The 24,730-nt window shown below is 43.2% G+C and overlaps 1 protein-coding gene across 1 annotated transcript; it reads right to left on the bottom strand.

Moving 5' to 3' along the window:
- Positions 1-2,280: 2,280 nt before the first annotated feature.
- On the bottom strand, positions 2,281-22,078 carry LOC149432770 (uncharacterized). Its single transcript, XM_089664999.1, has 5 exons — positions 21,942-22,078; positions 11,143-11,259; positions 8,406-8,555; positions 6,748-6,888; positions 2,281-2,601 (listed from the first exon to the last, which is right to left on the bottom strand). Exons 1-5 carry the CDS (start codon positions 21,991-21,993, stop codon positions 2,429-2,431), a joined length of 633 nt encoding a protein of 210 aa, XP_089521125.1. The 5' UTR covers positions 21,994-22,078; the 3' UTR covers positions 2,281-2,428.
- Between the last annotated feature and the right edge of the window lie 2,652 nt (positions 22,079-24,730).

Genomic DNA, 24,730 nt, shown 5'->3' with positions numbered 1-24,730 from the left:
CATGTTTAATAGCCAAATGTCAAAAATATTGTTTTTTTTCTCAAAATAGTCAGTAAAAAACGCACAGGCGATCAAATACCACCAAAAAAAAAAGCTCAATTCGTGGGAAATAAGGATGGACGTAAATTTCATTTGGGTGCAGCGTTGCATGACCATGCAATTGTCAGTTAAAGTAACGCAGCGCCGTAACACAAAAAATGGCCTGGTCAGGAAGGGGGGGGGGGGAATCCTCTGGAGGACAAGTGGTTAATAATGTGCTAGTATGCAATGCATACCGACACATTATGCCTTTACCTTGCAAGGGTTTTTTTTTCCTTTTTTTTATTGGATGTGGTTTACTACCTCTTTAAGCTGGACATATTTGAATGGTTGACATTGAAAAACATGGGGTGCGACTTGCCATGCAGCTTTAGTGTCCAAAGTCATATGTCAAATTGCACAAATGTGAATAGAGCCTAAATCAATCTAATACATTTGTAGTTTTCATTTATACTGTGCTCAGCAAAATATATAAATATTTGTCTATATTTTATATATATACTGTATATGTATATATATATTTATATATATATTTGTATATAGTCCATATATATAATATAATCTGTCTGCATAAATCATCCTTTTTGTATTTGTCTTTATTTTATATATATATATATATATATATATATATATATATATATATATATATATATATATATACACACATATATACAGTGGGGCAAAAAAGTATTTAGTCAGCCACCAATTGTACAAGTTCTCCCACTTACAAAGATGAGAGAGGCCTGTAATTGGCATCATAGGGAGACCTCAACTATGAGAGACAAAATGAGAAAACAAATCCAGACAATCACATTGGCTGATCTGGAAAGAATTTATTTGCAAATTATGGTGGAAAATAAGTATTTGGTCAATATCAAAAGTTCATCTCAATACTTTGTTATATATCCTTTGTTGGCAATGACAGAGGTCAGACGTTTCCTGTAAGTCTTCACAAGGTTGGCACACACTGTTGCTGGTATGTTGGCCCATCCTCCATGCAGATTTCCTCTACAGCAGTGATGTTTTGGGCTGTCGCTGGGCAATATGGACTTTCAACTCCCTCCAAAGGTTTTCTATGGGGTTAAGATCTGGAGACTGGCTAGGCCACTCCAGGACCTTGAAATGCTTCTTACGAAGCCACTCCTTCGTTGCCCGGGCGGTATGTTTAGGATCATTGTCATGTTGGAAGACCCAGCCACGTTTCATCTTCAATGCCCTTGCTGATGGAAGGAGGTTTGCACTCAAAATCTCACGATACATGGCCCCATTTATTCTGTCCTGTACATGGATCAGTCGTCCTGGTCCCTTTGCGGAGAAACAGCCCCAAAGCATGATGTTGCCACCCCCATGCTTCACAGTAGGTATGGTGTTCTTTGGATGCAACTCAGCATTCTCTCTCCTCCAAACACGACGAGTTGTGTTTCTACCAAACAGTTCTATTTTGGTTTCATCTGACCATATGACATTCTCCCAATCCTCTTCTGGATCATCCAAATGCTCTCTAGCAAACTTCAGATGGGCCCGGACATGTACTGGCTTAAGCAGGGGGACACGTCTGGCACTGCAGGATCTGAGTCCCTGGCGGCGTAGTGTGTTACTGATGGTAGCCTTTGTTATGTTGGTCCCAGCTCTCTGCAGGTCATTCACTAGGTCCCCCCGTGTGGTCCTGGGATTTTTGCTCACCGTTCTTGTGATCATTTTGACCCCACGGGGTGAGATCTTGTGTGGAGCCCCAGATCGAGGGAGATTATCAGTGGTCTTGTATGTCTTCCATTTTCTAATTATTTCTCCCACAGTTGATTTGTTCACACCAAGTTGCTTGCCTATTGCAGATTCAGTCTTCCCAGCCTGGTGCAGGTCTACAGTTTTGTTTCTGGTGTCTTTCGACAGCTCTTTGGTCTTCACCATAGTGGAGTTTGGAGTGTGACTGTTTGAGGTTGTGGACAGGTGTCTTTTATACTGATAACAAGTTCAAACAGGTGCCATTGATACAGGTAATGAGTGCAGGACAGAGGAGCCTCTTAAAGAAGAAGGTACAGGTCTGTGAGAGCCAGAAATCTTGCTTGTTTGTAGGTGACCAAATACTTATTTTCCACCATAATTTGCAAATAAATTCTTTCCAAATCAGCCAATGTGATTGTCTGGATTTTGTTTCTCATTTTGTCTCTCATAGTTGATGCCAATTACAGGCCTCTCTCATCTTTTTAAGTGGGAGAACTTGCACAATTGGTGGCTGACTAAATACTTTTTTGCCCCACTGTATATATACCGGTAATTATATATATATATACACACACAGTATATTTGTCTATATTTTATATATATACTGTATATATATATATATATTTGTATATAGTCTAGAAGACTTTTTTTTTTTTTTTTAGACATTTCAAATCAATAACTTTAAAAAGAAAATACAAATCAAAGCTGGGAGGCAGAAGTCGTTGTGCAGTCCAATACTACCACTATTACAGGTATATTTAACATCTATCGTTACTCCTTGGGCGCTATGAGTTTGGCTGCCAAAATCGCAGATGCTTTTTGTGGCACAACCACGTGATGCTGTAAAAAAAATAAATACATGATAAAGTTTGTGAAATTTACATTTTCCAACAAATATTTAAAAAAAATAAAACTGTAATGGCAATTTCATCTTAGTAGCACCAACACATATCAATGTGGTTTAAAATATGGCTCTATATCCTCTTGAAGACTGAAATACGTACTTTTACGTCGGTGCTTCAAATGGTTATACTGGGATGATGTACAGGCATCAGCCAGATATAGTTTTTTCCAGGAGGCGTTCAGCTTTTTTTTTGTAAAAGCCATCCAAGTGGCTGATTAGCTTTTACAGGTAGCGGAAAGGGTTGCACCCACCACCCGCCAGTGCCTCTCTGGGCTCTACATCTCACTAGTTCCATTGGCTTACCATAGAGCTTTTTGTGGAGCGGAAGGTCCCAGATAAGATCTATGCAATGGAACAGTGGTCTCCAAACTGAGGCCCAGGGACCGGATATGGAACTTTGCTTGCCTTTATCTGGCCCTTGGGGAACTATTCCTCCCTCTGACATTAACAATGGGGCATAATTCCTCCCGCTGGCACCAATGACCGGACACTATTCCTCCCACTGAAACCAATGATGGGATACAGTTCATCCGAATGACTCTAATAATGGTGCAGCATTACTCCCACTGACACCAATGATGGGGCACTATTCCACTCATTGATACCATTAAAGGGACACTATTCCTCCCACTGACTAAAATGCTGTGGCACTATACCTCCTACTGACTTAAATGATAGGGCACTATTCCTCCCAATGACACCAATGATGGGGCACTATTCCTCCCAATGACACCAATGATGGGGCACTAGACCTCTTACTGACTGAAGTGATAGGGCACTATTCCTCCCAATGACACCAATGATGGGGCACTATTCCTCCCAATGACACCAATGATGGGGCACTATTTCTCCCAATGACACCAATGATGGGAAACTATTACTCTCACTGACACCAACAATGGGACTTTGTCACCAACGCCAGGAATTTTCTACTCTAACCGGCCACAGTCTGGCCCCTCTGAAGTCTGAAGGATAATAAACTTTTAGAAAGTTTGGAGACCCCTGCTATAGGAAACTGGAAGCAACCTGCACTTTGTCACTTGCGGTTCCCCCGGAAGTGAACTGCCCCATTTTACAAAAATTTAAAGTAAGGGCCCGGAGCAATAAAAAAAAAATAGTGGAGGGCAGACATGACAGGGTGAATGGGTTAAGGATAGGTTAGCAGCAGCAGATACAAGTATACCTGATTGGGTGGTTGGTTCGGTGCTGAGTGGGGTCTTGGGTACTATAGGGAGTGGTGCCGGGTCACATGTTTCCAGTGGAGATCGTCGGATGGAGGAAGAAACTTCTGCTGTCTCCACGTAGACCCTCTTTAGTGAAGATGTATTATTTGGACCAACTGCTGGCCCAGCTGCGGGCTGCTGCTGCTAAGAGGGGCACTGCTTGGCTGTAGGAACATGTCTCCTCTGTGCTGGGGGACCGGGGATGGCAGCAGGGGGGCAGGAGTTCCTGAATGCTCTGAGGTCTAGGCCTCTGGACCATATTAGCTCAGAATCTGCCCCCAGAGCTTTGCACCAGGTTTGGAGCCCTGACAGGGACCCTTCAGGCCTGCCAGCAAGACTCTCATCCACCTCGGCCGGCACTGTGCCTGGGAGGAATCCTCTTCATAGGTGGAGCTCAACAGGTGGGGGGCCTCGGTTAGCCTTTGCCTCTCCCCTGCCCACTCAGCAGCATTTGTGGGACCATCCAGACTATTCCCCTGATGAGGTGCCTGTCAGGGAGGAGGTTCAACGTGGGAGGCAGCCTGCTGCGGCTACTGGGCTGTCACCACCTGCGGTCAGCAGTTCCCCTACCCCTCTGAGTTCCCGCTGGAGCGGTTGAGCAGAGGAGCAGCTCTGGGCTGAGAACGTCACGTGGCCAGGACACTGGGCGCTCTACCAAGAGGAAGGCCAGGATGTCAGTGGGAGGGTCTGGTGTCAGGAAGAGGGGACATATCCTCAGCATCCAGGTCTTGTTTTGGTTCATTCCTGTGGTTTCTTGTTCTTCTTTTTCAGATGGTGCGGCTTGCCGCGTCTGGATACTTGGTCACTAGTACGTGTTTTGGGGGGCCAGGTGAGCGGATGTTCTGCCCAATGGCAGGCAGCTCGGTTTCTCCAGGCAGTCGGCTTGTGTCCGCTGGATTGGCGTACCAGGAATGATGTGGAGCAGGGTCCTCCAGGAGGTGCATCGTTTTGCACGCCTGACATTTTGTTGCTGCACGTCAAATGATCTAGGGGTCAGGTCCATGCGGGAGCTGATTTGGGACGTCAAATTTGATTTCCTTCAGTTACGCATGGCATTTCCTGATATACTTGTATTGTGGTCCGACATTGTTGCCAGCACATCCTGGCATATCATTATTATACAGGATTTATATAGCGCCAACAGTTTGCTCAGCGCTTCACAATATAAAGAGAGACAATACAGCAACAATACAGTTCAATACAAGAGGGTTAGGAGGGCCCTGCTCCTTGGAGATTACAATCTAAGAGGTATATGGCTAGGTCTGTGGAGCAGCTTAATAAGGCCCACATAAAGGTTAACAAGGAGGTTGACAGATGATTCGTAACGGGGGGGGGGGGTTATTATCCGGCACTTGGAATTAGAGACCAACACTTGGTGCTATCTGGGTGGCAACAGTGTACACCTCAATGCAGTGGAGACAGACATGCGGTCTTTGGGTTTGCAGGATGGAATACAGTGAGCATTGAGGGTATGGAGGGGCACACATGGGTAAGGGTTCACCCTGGCATGCTGTGGTGGTTCTTGGTCTTGGGAGATGGAAAAGTTTTGGGTTAAGAGAATGGTCGGGACCCATCGGTGGTATGGTGTCCTCGGGTGCATTCCTATTAACAAAGGTTTAACTGGAATGTGGAGGTAGCTCACTGAAGGTAGAGTGTCTTGTCTCCAAGCCGGTGTGTTGCGGCTGGAGGCCTATTATGGTTAAGGTTCCACAGGGAATAATGGAATGTGTTTTGTGCCTTCCAACACCAACAGGTTATCTGTTTCTGTGTTAAGGAATGTTTCGCGTTAATTTCAGTTGAATTGTTAATAATGGCCATTTTACTCCACTTATGGTTTGGTCTTCTTTATTTGCAAAATGAAGAGGTGAGGGGTGCTGAGTTTTGGGAGTATTGCCTAGCAGTCATCTGCTAGAGCTTGGGGGGACATCTATTCTACCATTGTAACGGACCGCCTGACAGCACCTCTATCAGTCCCCCGGTAGAACCTCCCCAGAGTGCGGAGTCTAAGCACCGGAGCACTTGTTCACCAGGGCCCCTGATGGTGGGGATGGACTTGGAGCACTCCGGTACCAGGTCGCAACTACCAGGTATCTCCAACAGGGGTAGAGGAGTCTGACAGGGGCTCCAGAGAGCTAGGAGTCTGATGTAAGGGAGCCTAGTGATCCCTGCGGGGTGGGTGGATGGATGAGCTAAATCAGAGTCATGCAGGCCGGGTCGGTAACTAGCGGATCGGTAAGGTACAAAACGGTAGGCAAAGGATAGTCGGGTCACACGCAGGGTCAATACCAGGAGGTCAGATCTAAACGGGAACATCCAGGAGCAGAGTCAGGCAAGCCAAGGGGTCAGGACGGGAGAAGGCAACAAGGTCAAAACAATCCAGATCAGAAGTACTCACACACAGGTAACAGGATACAAAGACCATTCGGCAACAAGTGTCTGTGCAGGGCTAGTTTAAATAGCCCACCCTGCACCTGACAGGCGTAGCCTGGGTCCCAGTGCCTGCCTAGTACTGTCCAGACGACGGGTGCGCCTGGGTCCTAGTGCCCTGCCACCTATACGTCTCGGCAGACATCTACGCATGTGTAGACCCATGCGTCGCGATGGTTCCTGACAACCATAGTCAAGGATATGATTACACTGATCTTGGTGCGATCAGATGCTTTTAAGGGCACAGGAGACATCTGGGGTCTAATAGGCCCCAGATCCCTCCATAAAGAGTACCTGCCATGTGCCTATTGCTGTCACAAGAGATGTTTACATTCCTTGTGACAGCAATAAAAATGATTACAAATTTAAAGAAACAGTGTAGAAAAATAAGTAAATAATACATGTTTTTAAAAAATTGTCTGTATTACTGACCTGATGTTTTTGTGGTCTGGAGAAGGCACATGTTCTCATCCCCCTTACACTTCATCGTATCTGAAGTGTAACACCAGGTAGAGTCAGCAGAAATGCAGGATAGGCATGTCAATCCATTGGATTCTGAGCTGTCCTTTGGTACTAAGGTAAAAAAATATAACAAAGATATACTAGTATCTGATTATAAAACACCTATTTTACTGTAATAAACAAAGGGTCGCCACACTTGGTCCTTGTGACAATGAAGATGAAAAACTAAGGCCTACTTCAACCTTTAGTGCTTCCATGTTGTTTGCTGCCACGGGTGGTATGGCAATGATATTAGTTTGTGGCTAATCTCTTTCACGTACCTGGTGGGGACCAAACTAATAAGGGATCTTCTGTTGCACCTCTTGTCCAAAACCCCTGGAATTGGTCATTGGGAGTATAGGGACACGGAGTTGTACGAGTGCTGGTGTAGCAGTGGCAGTTTGTGACTGTCGGGCACATAGGCCAGATGACTGAGGACCACCTGGTCTGGAACCAACTACAAGAACACTAGGGTAACAGAGCAAGAGACAGGAACATAACCAAGACCAGGGACTTGTTTAACGTGGGACAAATGAATCAGCTGCCCCAGGCCCAGTCATAGTTGATAAGTGGAATTGGCTACCACTCAGAAGATGAGGGAAGAACTGAATGTTGGGGGCACTGGTGATTGATTGGGTGTTATGTCTACAGCCTGTGTGGTGATTAGCCAGCTTGGTAAGGTAAACCACACTGACCATTCTCCCTCACCATGTCCGATAAGCCTCAGACCATCGGCCTGCTGGAGAACTTCTTCACCAGAGGGTTTGGCGGGGCGTACCTGACATCCTCTGAACACTATCAAGGTGAAACCACTGGGTGGGGGGCAATGCAGGGGTTTGTGGATGGAGGGGAGGAGTACATTCTCTATGGCTAATCCCTTTGAAAATACTACAGTAACAGAAAAATACCTGTTGATCTGCCAAAAATCCAGTGTGCTCCTAACTTCCTGTCTTCTAGGCTCACAGCATAGTGCTTCTGCGGTACGCAAATCCCAACCAGCATTGTCAGCCTTGTCTACCCTGAAGTCCTACTAAACAGACCCATCCCCAACATTTCCAGCGTAGCAAATAGGCATGCCAGCTATATATGTAGAGGGACCAAGCCATAGCTCACTCATGGAAATCTCCCACAAAAACTTTCTCGGGTCAAAAAACAGAGCAAATGGTGCCATGGTCAACTACAAATTGATTTCAGTTGCACAATTCCTGAAAAAGTGGTCCCCACGGATGCATCACACTAGGGAAACACGTATGCTAAATTAATTGCTATCCTCATGATCCTTTCATTCCTTTACACCCTTAGCAATCCACCCCAATATGTCTCACTGTGTTCATTTATAACTGCAGCACAGGAAACTGTGTGTGGTGTGTTTCTTTGGTTCTTTTTTTCCTTTTTTTGGTGGGGGGGGGGCTGTCAAGCTGGCTGCATGGAGCCCCGTGGTTTCTAACAGCAACCTTGAGATCCGTGAGGACTGTGGTTTGTGGAAGAGCTGTGTAAATCTCAGAACTGGATGGACAGGAGTAAGTAAATCAGCCTTGTACAACATGTGTCAAGCTGTTTATAGGAAGGCAGCAGATAGAGCCACTTACGGGAAGGACGAGGCGGGGTGCAGTTTTCGCTTCTACAACACGATGTACCCGTCTTCATTCTCATATTCTGGGGAAGGGTGACACTTCCTGAGAGGTCACACTTGTCCTGCTTTACACATGACATCACATATACTTTTGCAAAGGTGGCACCTACAAGTACATTTTAAAAACATTGTATCATATTCTACAATGAAAATATGCAATATCATTGAATATTTTACCCCCCCCCCCACACACACACACACACACACCCCAAGATAAACCATGCCACTTCCCCAATTGGAAGCATTTAACAAAACCGATTTCGAATGGGACTTTTAAGGCACAGATATCAATACACAGATGATAAAATTCAGACAATATTTCAACAAATCTCATTTCTTGCCCTCCTGAGGATTTATCCCCTTTCCTGCACATGGAAGAAAAATATATTTGAAATATATTGAAAAAATATTCTTCCCAAATATATTGACATATATTTGAAATACTACAATTTTGGCCATATTCAATATATTTCAAAATATATTTCAATATATATATATATATATATATATATATATATATATATATATATATACTGCATGTTGAAATGCATTTTTATATATTACAAAATATATGAAAAATGTAGATTTGTATTTTTAAAGACATACAGTATGTTTGAAATGTATTTTTAAAAATAGTTTTCATATATTTTGTAATAAAAACGCATTACAACATACAGTATATATCAGGGGCGGACTGACAACTCATGGGACCCCTGGGCAATAGGGGATCATGGGGCCCCTGTGTCCTTGCCCACACTCAAAGCACACCCAAAAAAGCCTATAAAAAGGTACCAGGGGCATTTCATGGGGCCCCCTACTTACCCCGGGCCCTCAGGCAGTGGTCGAGTGCTTGAATGGTCAGTCCGCCCCTGGTATATATATATATATATATATATATAAATATATATATACTGTATGTTGAAATGCGTTTTTATAAAAATACATTTCAAATATACTGTATGTCTTTAAAAATACAAATCTACATTTTTGGAATGCATTTACAAATATATATAACAATTTATGTTAAAATGGCTCTTTTATATGGTAAAATCTGAAGAATATATTTTAAAAAATATATTTTTAAAAATATTTTTCATATATTTTGTAATATACATAAAACGCATTTCAACATTCAGTATATATATATATAGTTTTTTTTTAAATATATTGAATATGGCCAAAATTTTAGTATTTCAAGTATATGTCAATATATTTGGGAAGAATATTTTTAAAATATATTTCAAATATATTTTTTCTTCCATGTGGTTGACCAGGACACTTTTTGTGATACGGTGCTGCGTTACTTAAACTGACAATTGAACGGTCATGCAACGCTGCACCCAAATGAAATTTGCATCCTTTTTTTCCCACAAATTGAGCTTTCTTTTGGTGGTATTTGATCGCCTGTGCGGTTTTTAATTTTTTGAGCTATTAAAAAAAAAAAAGACAATTTTGAGAACAAAAAAAACAATATTTTTGACTTTCTACTATTAAACATGTCCAGTAAAAAAATTTTAAAAATCAATTTTGTCATAAATTTAGGCCACAATGTATTCTGCTGCATGCCTTTGGTAGAAAAAAAAGAAGAAAAATCCAAATACGTGTAAATTAATTGGTTTACGTGAAAGTTATAGTGTTTGCAAATGGCGATAGATATACACTGGGATTTTTTTTTTTACTAGTAATGGCAGTGATCAGCAACTTATAGAGGGAGGACTGCGGCGGGCATTCTGACACTGGGGGGAACTGACTGGGTGTCACTGACATCCCCAGTGCCACCAATACAGCGATCAGTGCTAATAAAAAGCACTGACATGGTACTAATGGCACTGGGCAGGAAGGGGCGATCAAAGGGCTAACTGTGTGCTGGGTGTGTTTTACTAGGGAGAGGGGGGGGTGCTTTACTGTAAGCACACTGCTTTGCATGGCTATGCTATGCAGAGCCATACAAAGCAGTGTGCAGGAGCTGACAGGGAGAACTGTTTTGTTTACAAACAATTCTCCCCCCCGTTGGAGATCCTCGGCAATCACCAGCCGCCGATGAGTAATCAATGGCCGGGACCCTGTGATTGACAGCCACGGCCGCAAATGGCAGCGCAGGTAGGGCGCGTGCGTGCCTCATGCACTCCCCCTACCTGGAGTTGCAAAATCACGTGTATATATATATGTGATTTTGCGCACCCGTGCCTCCCTGTAGCAGTGTATCTGCTATAGAGTGGACAAGAAGCGGTTAAAATCACAATAAAACAGGAGAACAGATATTTATAGCGTCCGTGATGCAATTTGGGTCTCTCATGTCCAACGCGTTTCGGCATATTCTCTTCTCCAGAGAAACGGAGCAAAATGCATTTCAGATTTGTTTGCAATGTTAGTCATTTTGTTTTGTCATATTTTTTATGTTAGAATCATTTTGGAATTTGTTTTGTATATTTGTTTTTTTTTTTTCAAATCGATTCGAAGTTTGAATTTCAGAAAATGGCTATATTTTTTTTATTCTATTCTATTCTATTGTTTTTTTTCTATTCTATTCTTTTGTTTTCTATTTCTTTCTATTTTATTCTGTGGCCAGCCTCAGAGGTGATTTGTGGTGGCAAGCAGGTGGGCCGTTGTAGGACGCTTTGACAGGATGCAGAGTGGACCGGACGGAGGTATGTCATCAAATACACATAGCATTTTTTAATTGGACATCTTACCCCGAGCCCAGGTTTCTGTATATTGAGCACCACACACAGAACCGGAAGGACAAGAGATGCTGGGGCCGGTACATGAGTCTGATAAAGAAGCGCACTCCATACAAGAGAGGGAGGAGCCTAAAGAGAGAGGAAACAAAGCACAGGATGAGTATCAACCATAGCAGCCCTGTAATATTTTACTGAATTGAGAACCCCATTTATCATTCATTTTACAGCAGTTTTAGTGCGAATTTAACATATACGTCAAACAATTTGACAATTTGTTCCCTTTTAATTGTTACACATAACAGTGCAAATTTTTAAAATCTATCTATCTACTATATTACCAAATGTATTGGGCCACCCCTTCAAATCATGTGATTCAGGTGTTCCAATCCCCTCCATGGACACAGGTGTATACAATCAAGCCCCTAGGCATGCAGACGGCTTCTACAAACATTGGTGAAAGAATGGGTCGCTCTCAGGAGCTCAGTGACTCCAAGCGTGGTCCCGTGATAGGTGGCCACCTGGGCAATAAGTCCATCCGGGACATTTCCTGGCTACTAAATATTCCACGCTCAACTGTTAGTGGGATTATTACAAAGTGGAAGCAACTGGGAACAACAGACACTCAGCCACCAAGTGGTAGGCCACGTTACATGACAGAGCGGGGTCAGCGCATGCTGAAGCGCACAGTGCACAGAAGTCGCCAACTGTCTGCAGAGTCAATAGCTAAAGACCTCCAAACTTGGTGTGGCCTTCAGATGAGCCCAACAACAGTGCGTAGAGAGCTTCATGGAATGGGTTTCCATGGCCGAGCAGCTGCATCCAAGCCTTCCATCACCAAGTGCAATGCAAAGCGTCGGATGCCGTGGTATAAAGCACGCCGTCACTGGACACTACACCAGGGGAGACGTGTTCTCTGGAGTGACAAATCCCATTTCTCTGTCTAGCAATCTGATGGATGTGTCTGGGTTTGGTGATTGCCAGGAGAACAGTACTTGCCTGACTGCATTGTGCCAAGTGTAAAGTTTGGTGGGGGGGGGATTATGGTGTGGGGTTGTTTTTCAGGGGTTGGGCTTGGCCCCCTAGTTCCAGTGAAGGGAACTCTTAAGGCGTCAGCATACCAAGACAGTTTGGACAATTTCATGCTCCCGACTTTGTGGGAAGATTTTGGGGACGGCCCTTCCTGTTCCATCATGACTGTTCCCAATACTTTTGGCAATATAGTCAGTGCGCAGAATCTATCTATCTATCTATCTATCTATCTATCTATCTATCTATCTATCTATCTATCTATCCATCCATCCATCTATCTATCTATCTGTCTATCTATTATCTGTCTATCTATCTATCTATCTATCTATCTATCTATCTCATATCTATCTATCTATCTATCTATCTATCTATCTATCTATTATCTATCTATCTATCTATCTATCTATCTATCTATCTATCTATCTATCTATCATCTATCTATCTATCTATCTATCTATCTATCTATCTATCTATTATCTATCTATCTATTATCTATCTATCTATCTATCTATCTATCTATCTAGTATCTATCTATCTATCTATTATCTATCTATCTATCTATCTATCTATCTATCTATCTATCTATCTATCTATCTATCTATCTATCTATCGATCAGTCAGCCATAACCGTATGACCACTGACAGGTTAAATGAATAATATTAATTAATTCTTTACAATTGCATCTGAAATGGGTGGGATAAGTTAGGCAGCAAGTAAACATATTGTCTTTGAAGCTTATGTGTTGAAAGCAAAAACAAATCAGTTTGTTGTGTATGGGGCTGCGTAGCCGCAGGTTGGTCAAATTGTCCATGTTGACCTACAGTGCTGCTCTAATGAGTCAAGTTTCCTTTTTCATCATGTGGATGGATGGCTGGTGTGTGCGCGTCACGTACCTGGGCAAGAGATGGCACCATGATGCAGTATGGGATATAGGCAAGCCGGTGGAGGCAGTGAGATGCTTTAGGTAATGCTCTGCTGGGAAACCTTGAGTCCTGCTATTCACGTGGAGATTGCTTGACACGTACCACCTACCTGAACATTTTTGCTGACCAAGTACACCCCTTCATGTAAGTGGTATTCCCTAATGGCCGTGACCTCTTTCAGCCACACAACAAAAATGGTTCAAGAATGGTTTGAGGAACACAACAAGGAGTTTGAGGTTGTCAGGGATCACCGCGACGCATGAGTCTGCACATGCGTAGGTGTCCGACAAGACATGCAGGTAGGCGGGCACTAGGACCCAGGCACGCCTGTCAGTGCCGGGCGGGCTATTTAAACCAGCCCTGCACAGACACAAGTTGCTGTATGGTCTTCTTACCCTGTTCCTGCTAGTGTGTTTCCTGGCTGATTGATTCGTTGCTGACCCTGCTGGATCCTGACTTCGCTGACTTCTCCTGCTCTGACCCCTGGCTCGTTTGACTACTCTTCTGGACAATTCTACTGATCTGAACTCCTAATACCGAACCCGGCGAGTGACTTGACTATTCTTTGTCTGCTGCCTTGTACCACGCTGATCCCACTGTTACCGAACCGGCCTGTCTGACCACGACTATTGCCCTGCTATCCATCCGGTCACCACTGCTCAGGCCCATCCGCCTCTTCACGTCAGGCTCTCCACCTGTACACACTTCTGGCGGATCCCTCTACCACAGGTGGGCGTACTCAGGGGCCGTGACCTGGTCTCAGTCTTCTCCAAGTCCATCCTCACCATCAGGGGCCCTGGTGAACAGCAGACTGGGGCTTAGATTCTGCGCTCTGGGGAATCCTGTTCTGTGGAGTGCTAGAGGTACCGCCAGGCGGTATCTGACAGAGGTATTGACTTAGCCTGTAAATTCTCCAGATCTAAATCCTATTTAGCATCTGGGGAATGTGCAGGAAAAACAAGTCTGATCTGTGGAGGCTCCACCTCGCAACATACAGGACCTAAAGGAACTGCTACTGAAGGCTTGGTGCAGCATACCTTCAGAGGTCTAGTGCCACGACAGGTCAGGGCTGTTTTGGTGGCAAAAGTGGGACCTACATTTTATTAGGTGGATAGTCATACAGTTACGGCTGATCAGAACATATAACAAATCCCCTGTGAGACTGTATCATAACACTTAAGCATGCCTCCAGACCTACCTCAAAGTGTTGGGATTTGTCCAGACGTTGATAGCATCCATCAAAGGTTTAATTGAACAATGTAATTAGTGTGCATGGAAGGGCGGGAGGGGAAATAGTTGTCAATTAAGCTTTAGCATTAAAAGGTCTGTTTGCCTAATGGAAGGTATTATTTATTGAAAAGGATTTATGCTTAAATGATGATTTGGCAGTGAGATTTTTGCAGCTGAGATCCTATCCCTGACCACTCATCATTACAATGCAGTTTTGCTGGGGATAATTGGTTACAGCTAGTGATTTTCCATAAGAATGGGACGAGAAGATATGTGGTGGTGTAAATGGATTTGCCACTTTGCTAAGTGTCAGAATGGTTGTAGCTTTGTTTTTTATAAAGACCTGAGGACGTTTGCGCAACTGGTTTCTCAAAGAGATAGGGGACTGAGTGGGTAGAATGAAGATTGGCAACCCTTGGCTTGAGAGACAAAGACAAACACAGTTGGTTGCACCCTGGACCATGGTAAGAGTAACCTTTCAAGAGCAACCAGGTATACTGGAGATCTTTGGTTGCACACTATGAGCAGACAATTTGATGCCATGGAAGCGAGGTTCTGATGTTCGAACAGTAAGTACTCCTCCTTATGGTGAGAATATTTTGACTCTGAGGCTATAAAGTGTGGCATGAAGCCTTAGTGTTGATAACAGAGTATTTAACGAAGGCGTGGTCCAGTGCGTTTCTTCTGCCCGTGGTGGGGGTGCTTTAGAACTACTATTTTGGATTGTTAAGCTATCTGCTTCTCCCTGGGGTTCATTGCTGTCTCAATGCATGAGCACCCCTGGGCAGTGCCCAAGGGCCCCAGGTGCATGAGGGTCCTAGGTGCATGGGGGCCGCATGATAATCTTGCAGTACATCAAACTTGCTAACTGTCCAGGATTTGCCGGAACAGTCACCCTTTTTACTAAGCTGTTCCAGGATGGCTGTGTCCTGAGCAGCAACCCACAACCTGTATTGTGCCCTCCTGATCTCATTACTGTGCCCCACTGACCCCCTCCCCCAGTACTGTGCCCTCCTGATCTCTGTATTGTGCACCACTGACTCCCTCCCCCAGTACTGTGCCCTCCTGATCTCAGTATTGTGCCCCCCGACTACCTTCCCCTGTACTTTGCACTACTGATCACAGTATTGTGCCCCCCCCGACTCTCTTCCCCTGTACTGTGCCCTCCTGATCTCAGTATTGTGCCCCCCTGACTCCCTTCCCCTGTACTGTGCCCTCCTGATCTCAGTATTGTGCCCCCCTGACTCCCTTCCCCTGTACTGTGCCCTCCTGATCTCAGTATTGTGCCCCCCCGACTCCCCTCCCCTGTACTGTGCCCTCCTGATCTCAGTATTGTGCCCCCCTGACTCCCTTCCCCTGTACTGTGTCCTCCTGATCTCAGTATTGTGCCCCCCCCCGACTCCCCTCCCCTGTACTGTGCCCTCCTGATCTCAGTATGGTGCCCCCCGACTCCCTTCCCCTGTACTGTGCCCTCTTGATCTCAGTATTGTGCCCCCCTGACTCTCTCCCACTGTACTGTGCCCTCCTGATCTCAGTATTGTGCCCCCCGACTCCCTTCCCCTGTACTGTGCCCTCCTGATCTCAGTATTGTGCCCCCCTGACTAACTCCCTCCCCCTTTACTGTGCACTCCTGATCTCAGTATTGTGCCCCCCTTGACTCCCTCCCCCTTTACTGTGCACTCCTGATCTCAGTATTGTGCCCCCTGACTCCCTTCCCCTGTACTGTGCCCTCCTGATCTCAGTATTGTGCCCCCCTGACTCCCTCCCCCCGTACTGTGCCCTCCTGATCTCAGTATTGTGCCCCCCTGACTCCCTCCCCCTGTACTGTGCCCTCATGATCTCAGTATTGTGCCCCCCTGACTCCCTCCCCCCGTACTGTGCCCTCCTAATCTCAGTATTGTGCCCCCCCCGACTCCCTTCCCCTGTACTGTGCCCTCCTGATCTCAGTATTGTGCCCCCCTGACTCCCTCCCCCCGTACTGTGCCCTCCTAATTTCAGTATTGTGCCCTCTGACTCCCTTCCCCTGTACTGTGCCCTCCTGATCTCAGTATTGTGCCCCCCCAACTCCCTTCCCCTTTACTGTGTCCTCCTGATCTCAGTATTGTGCCCCCCTGACTCCCTCCCCCTTTACTGTGCACTCCTGATCTCAGTATTGTGCCCCCCGACTCTCTTCCCCTGTACTGTGCCCTCCTGATCTCAGTATTGTGCCCCCCTGACTCCCTTCCCCTGTACTGTGCCCTCCTGATCTCAGAATTGTGCCCCCCTGACTCCCTTCCCCTGTACTGTGCCCTCCTGATCTCAGAATTGTGCCCCCCTGACTCCCTTCCCCTGTACTGTGTCCTCCTGATCTCAGTATTGTGCCCCCCCCGACTCCCTTCCTCTGTACTGTGTCCTCCTGATCTCAGTATTGTGCCCCCCTGACTAACTCCTCCTGTACTGTGCCCTCCTGATTTCAATATTGTGCCCCCCTGACTCCCTTCCCCTATACTGTGCCCTCCTGATCTCAGTATTGTGCCCACTGACTCCCCCTGCACTGTGCCCTCCTGATCTCAGTATTGTGCCCACCTGAGTCCCTCCCCCTGTACTGTGCCCTCCTGATCTCAGTATTGTGCCCACCTGAGTCCCTCCCCCTGTACTGTTTCCTCCTGATCTCAGTATTGTGCCCCCCAGCTCCCTTCCCTTGTACTGTGCCCTTCTGCCTCACACCATACTCGGCCCTTCGGGTTGATTAGTGTTTGATTTATGGCATATTTTCTTATTGTTTCAAATTTTTAATGAAAGTACTAACAAATATATTTTTAATTATTGTAAAATAATAAAAAATGTTATTACTGTAAAAAAATTGTAAATTTGATTGAATTGATTTGAGTTGCGCTTCAAAATCCCCACTTTTGATCTTTTCTGTAATATGGCTGTTATGTTAGGGCTGCGGCACATTTCAGGCAAACATGGCGAGCATTCCACAAACAGTCATTACATCCTCCCCATCTAAGGACTGGCTTGCTGCAATTTATTACATTTTCATTCTTGGGTTTAAATATAGTTTAAAAAGTCATAAAAAGCTAGAGGAATGCCTGGTTTGCACTGGGCGTTGCCTTGGTTTATAAAGCTCTGAGTTTTGTTGTATCACATATGTCAGTCTAGTCTTCTGTTTTCCTCATATGCCAGGATAGGACTCCATTTATGTTACAAAAAAAGTCGTTTTTTTTTAACGCACCAAACTTGCGTTCAGGAGTAAATTTTATTGGCGTTTCAAAAGCCAAACACTTGTTGTGACGGGAGTCACTTTGGGTGGGGGGCCCATGGAACACAGCCCCCTATCCCTATTATGTGTAAGTCACCCTATGCTTGTTAGGGGTACAGGGTGAAATGTTCTAATATTGGGGTGGGGGTTGTTCATTGTTTACTGCCATGTGGTCCCATTGTTCTATTGTGTGTCTGGCTTGAGAGCAAACTATTATGGGATGTACGTGTATTGGCTTGGTGGGGGGTGTTTCCAGCAGCCCTCCTGATGGGATTGTCTGTTGGTGTGTATCTCTTGCTATAGATTGCCCCGCCCTGTGTCATTATGCAGGGAGGGGGGATTTGTCCCCTGAGTGTATAAAAAGCCAGTTCGAGTTTCAAATAAAGAGTTCCATGTTTATACAGACTGGCGCTGTCTCGCCTTGTATGGCCAGCGGTGGGGTCCGTGGTTGGTGTTCGGACAGGTAAGCGGGAGTCTAACGGAAATACCCTAGTGCAGTCGGGGTCTGGTTCCGTTACACTTGTAAACGCGGCTAACCGAGCCCCCTCTTTTTTTTTTTTTTGGAACCCCGAAGCCCACTTGAAGAAACGCGTTGGGATCCAACACCTTCCACCAGCTACCGATTCCCTTTGTGTTCACGGAGGCCCCCCTTTTTTATTTGGAACCCCGAAGCCCCATTGAAGAAACGCGTTAGGATCCACCACCTTCCACCAGCTACCGATTCCCTTTGTGTTCACAGAGCCCCCCCTCTTTTTTTTTGAAACCCTGAAGCCCACTTGAAGAAACGAGTTCGGATCCACCACCTTCCACCAGCTACCGATTCCCTTTGTGCTCACAGAGGCCACCCCATTTTTTATTTGGAACCCCGAAGCCCACTTGAAGAAACGCGTTGGGATTCCACCACCTTCCACCAGCTACCGATTCCCATTGTGTTCATAGCGCCCCCCCTCTTTTTTTTTTGGAACCCCGAAGCCCACTTGAAGAAACGCGTTGGGATCCACCACCTTCCACCAGCTACCAATTCCCATTGTGTTCACAGCACCCCCCCCCTCTTTTTTTTTTGGAACCCCAAAGCCCACTTGAAGAAACGCGTTGGGATCCACCACCTTCCACCAGCTACCAATTCCCTTTGTGTTCACAGCCCCCCCCCTTTTTTTTTTTTAAACCCCAAAACCCACTTGAAGAAATGCGTTGGGATCCACCACCTTCCACCAGCTACCTTGTGATACAAACTATATCTTTGATTAAGGAGGGTGAATTACATAGTTACATATTTAGTCTGGCTGGAACTATATCCTATACCCACAGTTAACCCAGAGAAAGGCACCCCCCCCCCCAGCAAAGCATGATCCAATTTGCTTTAGCAGGAGAAAAAATTCCTTCCTGATCCCCCGAGAGGCAATCGGATATTCCCTGGATCAACTTTACCCATAAATGTTAGTCTCCAGTTATATTGGGGTTCACTGTACTGAAGGGTCGAGGTTTTTATGGGGGGAGGGGGTTCAACAAACCCCCTTTTTTTATTGGATCACTTTTTAGATATATTTGTGTATGAGTATATTTTCTTCAGGGCATTAGATCACCTTAAAGGTCCATTATACTTTTTCTTCTTTCTTTTTGGAATATTTAGTATATATACTTTATTATGCTCTTTGGACAATTTATTGTTTTTAGCGTATTTATTGTATATCTTTTCAATTACAAGTGCTATATGTATATTTAGCTCTGCCTATTGCCATTTTTTTTTTTTTTTTTTTTTTGCAAAATGCATTCCAATGGGAAAGTTAAAATTATTTATTTTTTTTTGTGCTTTTAAAGGTTTCAGTGGGCTTTAAATAGTTCCTGAGGGTTACAGGAAGCCCCTTTGGAAAACATTGGTCCTGTTCTTGTGCCAATAAATACTTCTTATTAGACCTTTTTTTTTTCTTCTTCTTCTTTTTGCAAAATGCATTCCAATGGGGAAAGTAAAATTATTTTTTTTTTTGTGCTTTTAAAGGTTTCAGTGGGCTTTAAATAGCTCCTGAGGGTTACAGGAAGCCCCTTTGGAAAACCTTGGTCCTGTTCTTGTGCCAATAAATTACTTCTTATTAGTCCTTTTTTTTTTTTTTTTTCTTTTTGCAAAATGCATTCCAATGGGAAAGTTAAAATTATTATTTTTTTGTGCTTTTAAAGGTTTCAGTGGGCTTTAAATAGCTCCTGAGGGTTACAGGAAGCCCTTTTGGAAAACATCGGTCCTGTCCAAAAAATTACTTCATATTAGACCTTTATTTATTTATTTATTTTCATGGAAAAGAAAAGAAAAAAAAGACATTGAAAATGACAGTAAATAACAATTGATTTAAAAAAAAAAAAACACAAATATATACTGTACATTTTGCCATTTTTTGCAAAATGTATTCCAATGGGGAAGGTAATTTGTTTATTTTTTGTGCTTTTAAAGGTTTCAGCAGGCTTCAAATAGTTAGTGAAAAACCTTGGGCCAATAAATGACTTGTTATTAGACCTTTTTTTTTTTTTTTTCACAGAAAAGAAAAAAAAAACATTGAAAATGACAGTACATAACAATTGATTAAAAAAAAAAAACACACACACACACAAACAAAAATATATAAATACTACAATTTTATGCAAAATGAATTCCAATGGGGAAGGTAATGTTTTGTTTTGTTTTTTGTGCTTTTATAGGTTTCAGCAGGCTTCAAATAGTTCTTGAGGGTTACAGGAAGCCCCTTTGGAAGACCTTGTGCCAAAAAATGACTTGTTATTAGACCATTTATTTTTTGACAGAAAAGAAAAAAAACATTGAAAATGACAGTACATAACAATTGATTAAAAAAAACACACACACAAACAAAAATATATAAATACTACCATTTTATGCAAAATGCATTACAATGGGGAAGGTATTTTTTTTTTGTGCTTTTAAAGTTTTCAGTGGGCTTTAAATAGTTTCTGAGGGTTACAGGAAGCCCATTTGGAAAACCTTGGTCCAGTTCGTATGCCAAAAAATGACTTATTAGACCATTTTTTTTCACGGAAAAAAAAAAACATTGAAAATGACAGTACATAACAATTGATTCAATTTTTTTAAAAAAACGAAACAAACAAAAAGATATACATACTGCCATTTTTTTGCAAAATGCATTCCAATGGGGAAGGTAACATTATTTTTTTGTGCACTTAAAGGCTTCAGCAGGCTTTCAAATCAAAAGAAAAAAAAAACATTCAAAATAACAGTACATAACAATCGATTGGCATATAGGTAGGGGTAAGAGGGGGGGCACAGGGAGGGAAAGGGATGAAAAGATAAATGTCTGGATGATATGCTAAGGTTTTAATGAGTATGTTTGCGTAACTTGTTTATCTGAAAAATTAATAAATATTTAAATTTTTAAAATTTAAAAAAATAACAATCGATTACAAATATATATATATATATATATATATATATATATATATATACATATATATATATATATATATATATATATATATATATATATATATATATATATATTTAATAAAAAGTTCAGGCTTTTCTGTTTTTAATAAATTGGTTCATTGTAGCTATATTAGTGCACACGTAAAAAGAGCAACTGGGTACTGCCCCTGATACTTTTTTTTTTTTTTAATTTGCATTAACATCCACATTTTCAGGACAAGAATTCATGGTGCGTCCTTTTTCTCAAGGTCCAACCAGACTACTAAAAAGGGGGACACACTTTGAAAGCTTGTCCTGAAAATTTGGATATAAATTAAAAAAAAGTATCATGAACAGTTCTTAATTGTTCTTTTAGTAAATTGAGTTAACCAATGTAGATCAGTTTTATTTATGTTGACATACTTTACTGCTGTTAATTTTACGAGAGGTTATACTTGTGAAAATTAAAAAAAAAGACAAAAATTAAATAAAAAAATCTATACATGTTATGCATAAAATATTTAATAAACTAAATTAAATTAAATTAAAAAAGTATCATGGACAGTTCTTAATTGTTCTTTTAGCAAATAGAGTTAACCAATTTAGATCAGTTTAATTTATGTTGACATACTTTACTGCTATTGATTTTACGAGAGGTTATACTTGTGAAAATTAAAATTAAAAAAAAAAAAAAAAAAGATAAAAATTAAATAAAAAAATCTATACATGATATGCATAAAATATTTAATAAACTAAATTAATTAAAAAAAGTATCAGACAGTTCTTAATTGTTCTTTTTGTAAATAGAGTTAACCAATTTAGATCAGTTTAATTTATGTTGACATACTTTACTGCTCTTGATTTTACGAGAGGTTATACTTGTGAAAATAAAAAAAAAAAAAGACAAAAATTAAATAAAAAAATCTATAGATGATGTGCATTAAATATTTAATAAACACTTACCAGATGCTACCAAAGCCAAGAGCACGCCAAAAACATGTAAGAGTGATGACATTATGAGAGCCTGAAGTACATCTATGTCTCTGTGTTTGCTGGAGAACGTCTTATTTATGCTTTTTTTTTCTCTGGATTTTGGGTGTGGTAATGTTTGGACCAGTTGGAGAAATTATTTCTACATTACAAACATTACTGACCATGTTTTTTTTTTTTTCTCCCTTGAGTTCCATTACTCTAAATGATTCCTGGATTGCCAAGTGTGAGAAGTGCATTAAACAGAGATATCCTATTACCGTTTCTTGTTTCTGGGAGACGAAAATGTAATATTCTCATCCATTAATGTTTTTATGCAGATCTAATTGTGTCCTGGGTTCGTTTTAAAACAACTAGCGTCCATGTGCTTGCAATTTGATTCTGTTACAAAAGCATGGTGAAGCAATTTACAAAATAAACAAATGTTTTTGTTCTTCCTTTTTGTTTTTTTTTGTTTTTAAAGCATTTTCTTAAAGAAAAGTATGGCAGTGCTTCTTTTCTGGGTCACAGGCAGGGGCGGACTGACCATTTGGAAACTCGGGAACTGCCCGAGGGCCCGGGATCAGTAGGGGGCCCCATGAAATGTCCCTGGTACCTTTTTCATAGGCTTTTTTGAGTTTGGGCAAGGACACAGGGGCCCCATGATCCCCTATTACCTGGGGGCCCCATGAGTTGTCGGTCCGCCCCTGGTTACTTGTGCTCAACTGTGACTCAGAGTCAGCCGACAGTGTGCTAAAGTCCACCTAGTCATTTCAGGATCTGGAAGAATCCCAACCATATTGTCAGGATCCACCCAGATACCTAGTTGACAGGCTGTTCTTATTGTGCAATGTTGGGAGCTAATCGTTGTGTAATTTGGGGGGGGGTTATTTGTTGTGCATGTTGAGGGATAATTGTTGTGCAATGTTGGGGGTTAACTGTTGTACTGTGCAATGTTGGGGGCTAATTGTTGTGTAATTTGGGGGGGTTATTTGTTGTGCAATGTTGAGGGATAATTGTTCTGCAATGTTGGAGGTTAACTGTTGTGCAATGCTGGGGGTGAAGTATTGTGCAATGTTCGGGGCTAATTATTGTGTAATTTGGGGGTTTTTTTTGTGCAATGTTGGGCGATAATTGTTGTGCAGTTTTGGGGGTTAACTGTTGTGCAGTGCTGGGGGTTAATTATTGTGCAGTGTTGGGGGCCAATTGTTGTGTAATTTGGGGGGGCTATTTGTTGTGCAATGTTGAGGGATACTTGTTGTGCAATGTTGGGGGTTAACTGTTGTGCAGTGCTGGGGGTTAAGTATTGTGCAGTGTTGGGGGCCAATTGTTGTGTAATTTGGGGGGGCTATTTGTTGTGCAATGTTGAGGCATACTTGTTGTGCAATGTTGGGGGTTAACTGTTGTGCAGTGCTGGGGGTTAAGTATTGTGCAATGTTGGGAGCTAATTATTGTGTAATGTGGGGGGTTATTTGTTGTGCAATGTTGGGGGTTAACTGTTTTGCAATGCTGGGGGTTAAGTATTGTGCAATGCTGGAGGCTAATTGTTGTGTAATTTTTTTGGGGGGGTTATTTTTTGTGCAATGTTGAGGGATAACTGTTGTGCAATGTTGGGGGTTAACTGTTGTGCAATGTTGTTTATTTATTTCAGGTACTTGTATAGCGCTGTCAATTTACGCAGCGCTTTACATACAGCACTGAGCGAACTATTTGCGCTTTATAAATACTGTATAATAATAATAATATATATTGTACATTCACATCAGTCCCCACCCCCGAGGAGCGTACAATCTAAGGTCCCTAACTCACATTCATACATACACATACTATGGACAATTTAGACAGGATCCAATTAACCTACCAGCATGTCTTTGGAGTGTGGCAGGAAACCGGAGTACCCGTAGGAAACCCACGCAGGCACAGGGAGAACATGCAAACTCCAGGCAGGTGGTGCCGTGGCTGGGATTCGATCCAACGTCCCCAGTACTGCCAGGCGGAAGTGCTAACCACTAAGGGGAGCATGAGTCCGAGCGATTCCAGCCAATACAAGTGAAGGGATCGACACTTCTCAACCGACCTCAGGAGTCAAATGTTGAGGAATGGCCTCAACTGGCCTTCTGGCCACACCCTCTGACATGTTTCACCCCTCCCACCGGGGCTTGGTCACAGAGGGAAGGGGAAAGTATACCTCATGGTGCCACTCCAATCTATGGATGGAAGGAAAAGGATCAACCCATCGGCAAGTGAGAAGATGGGAACATGAGTCTGAGCAATTCCAGTGTCAGCCAATATAAGTGAAGGGATGGACGCTGCTCAACCGATCTCAGGAGTCAAATGTTGAGGAATGGCCTCAACTGGCCTTCTGGCCACGCCCTCTGATGCATTTCACCCCTGCCACTGGGGCTTGGTCACAGATGGAAGGGGAAAGTATATCTTATGGTGCTACTCCAAGCTATGGATGGAAGGAAAAGTATTAACCTACTGGCAAGTGAGAAGAGGGGAGCATGAGTCCAAGCGATTCCAGCCAATACAAGTGAAGGGATGGACGTTGCTCAAGTCAAATGTTGAGGAATGGCCTCAACTGCCCTTCTGGCCACGCCTGCTGACGTGTTTCACCCCTCCCACCGGGGCTTGGTCACAGAGGGAAAAGGAAAGTATACCTTATGGTGCCGCTCCAAGCTATGAATGGAAGGAAAATGATCAACCCATCGGCAAGTGAGAAGAGTGGAGCATGAGTCTGAGCGATTCCAGCCAATACAAGTGAAGGGATGGATGCTGCTCAA

This window comes from Staurois parvus, unplaced genomic scaffold (assembly GCF_062004578.1).
Source record: "Staurois parvus isolate SC_StPar_1 unplaced genomic scaffold, SC_StPar_1.0 ptg002113l, whole genome shotgun sequence".
Taxonomy (NCBI): Eukaryota; Metazoa; Chordata; class Amphibia; order Anura; family Ranidae; genus Staurois; species Staurois parvus.
This window is presented reverse-complemented; position numbering and strand designations above follow the sequence as displayed.

Excerpts from the sequence above, each read along its gene's own strand:
- LOC149432770 (XM_089664999.1), bottom strand. The coding sequence starts at position 21,993 with ATGTCATCACTCTTACATGTTTTTGGCGTGCTCTTGGCTTTGGTAGCA. Across the intron at positions 6,889-8,405 it reads CACCCCGCCTCGTCCTTCCC|TACCAAAGGACAGCTCAGAA; the intron begins GTAAGTGGCTCT and ends TTTTTACCTTAG. Across the intron at positions 2,602-6,747 it reads CCAGACCACAAAAACATCAG|CATCACGTGGTTGTGCCACA; the intron begins GTCAGTAATACA and ends TTTTTTTTACAG.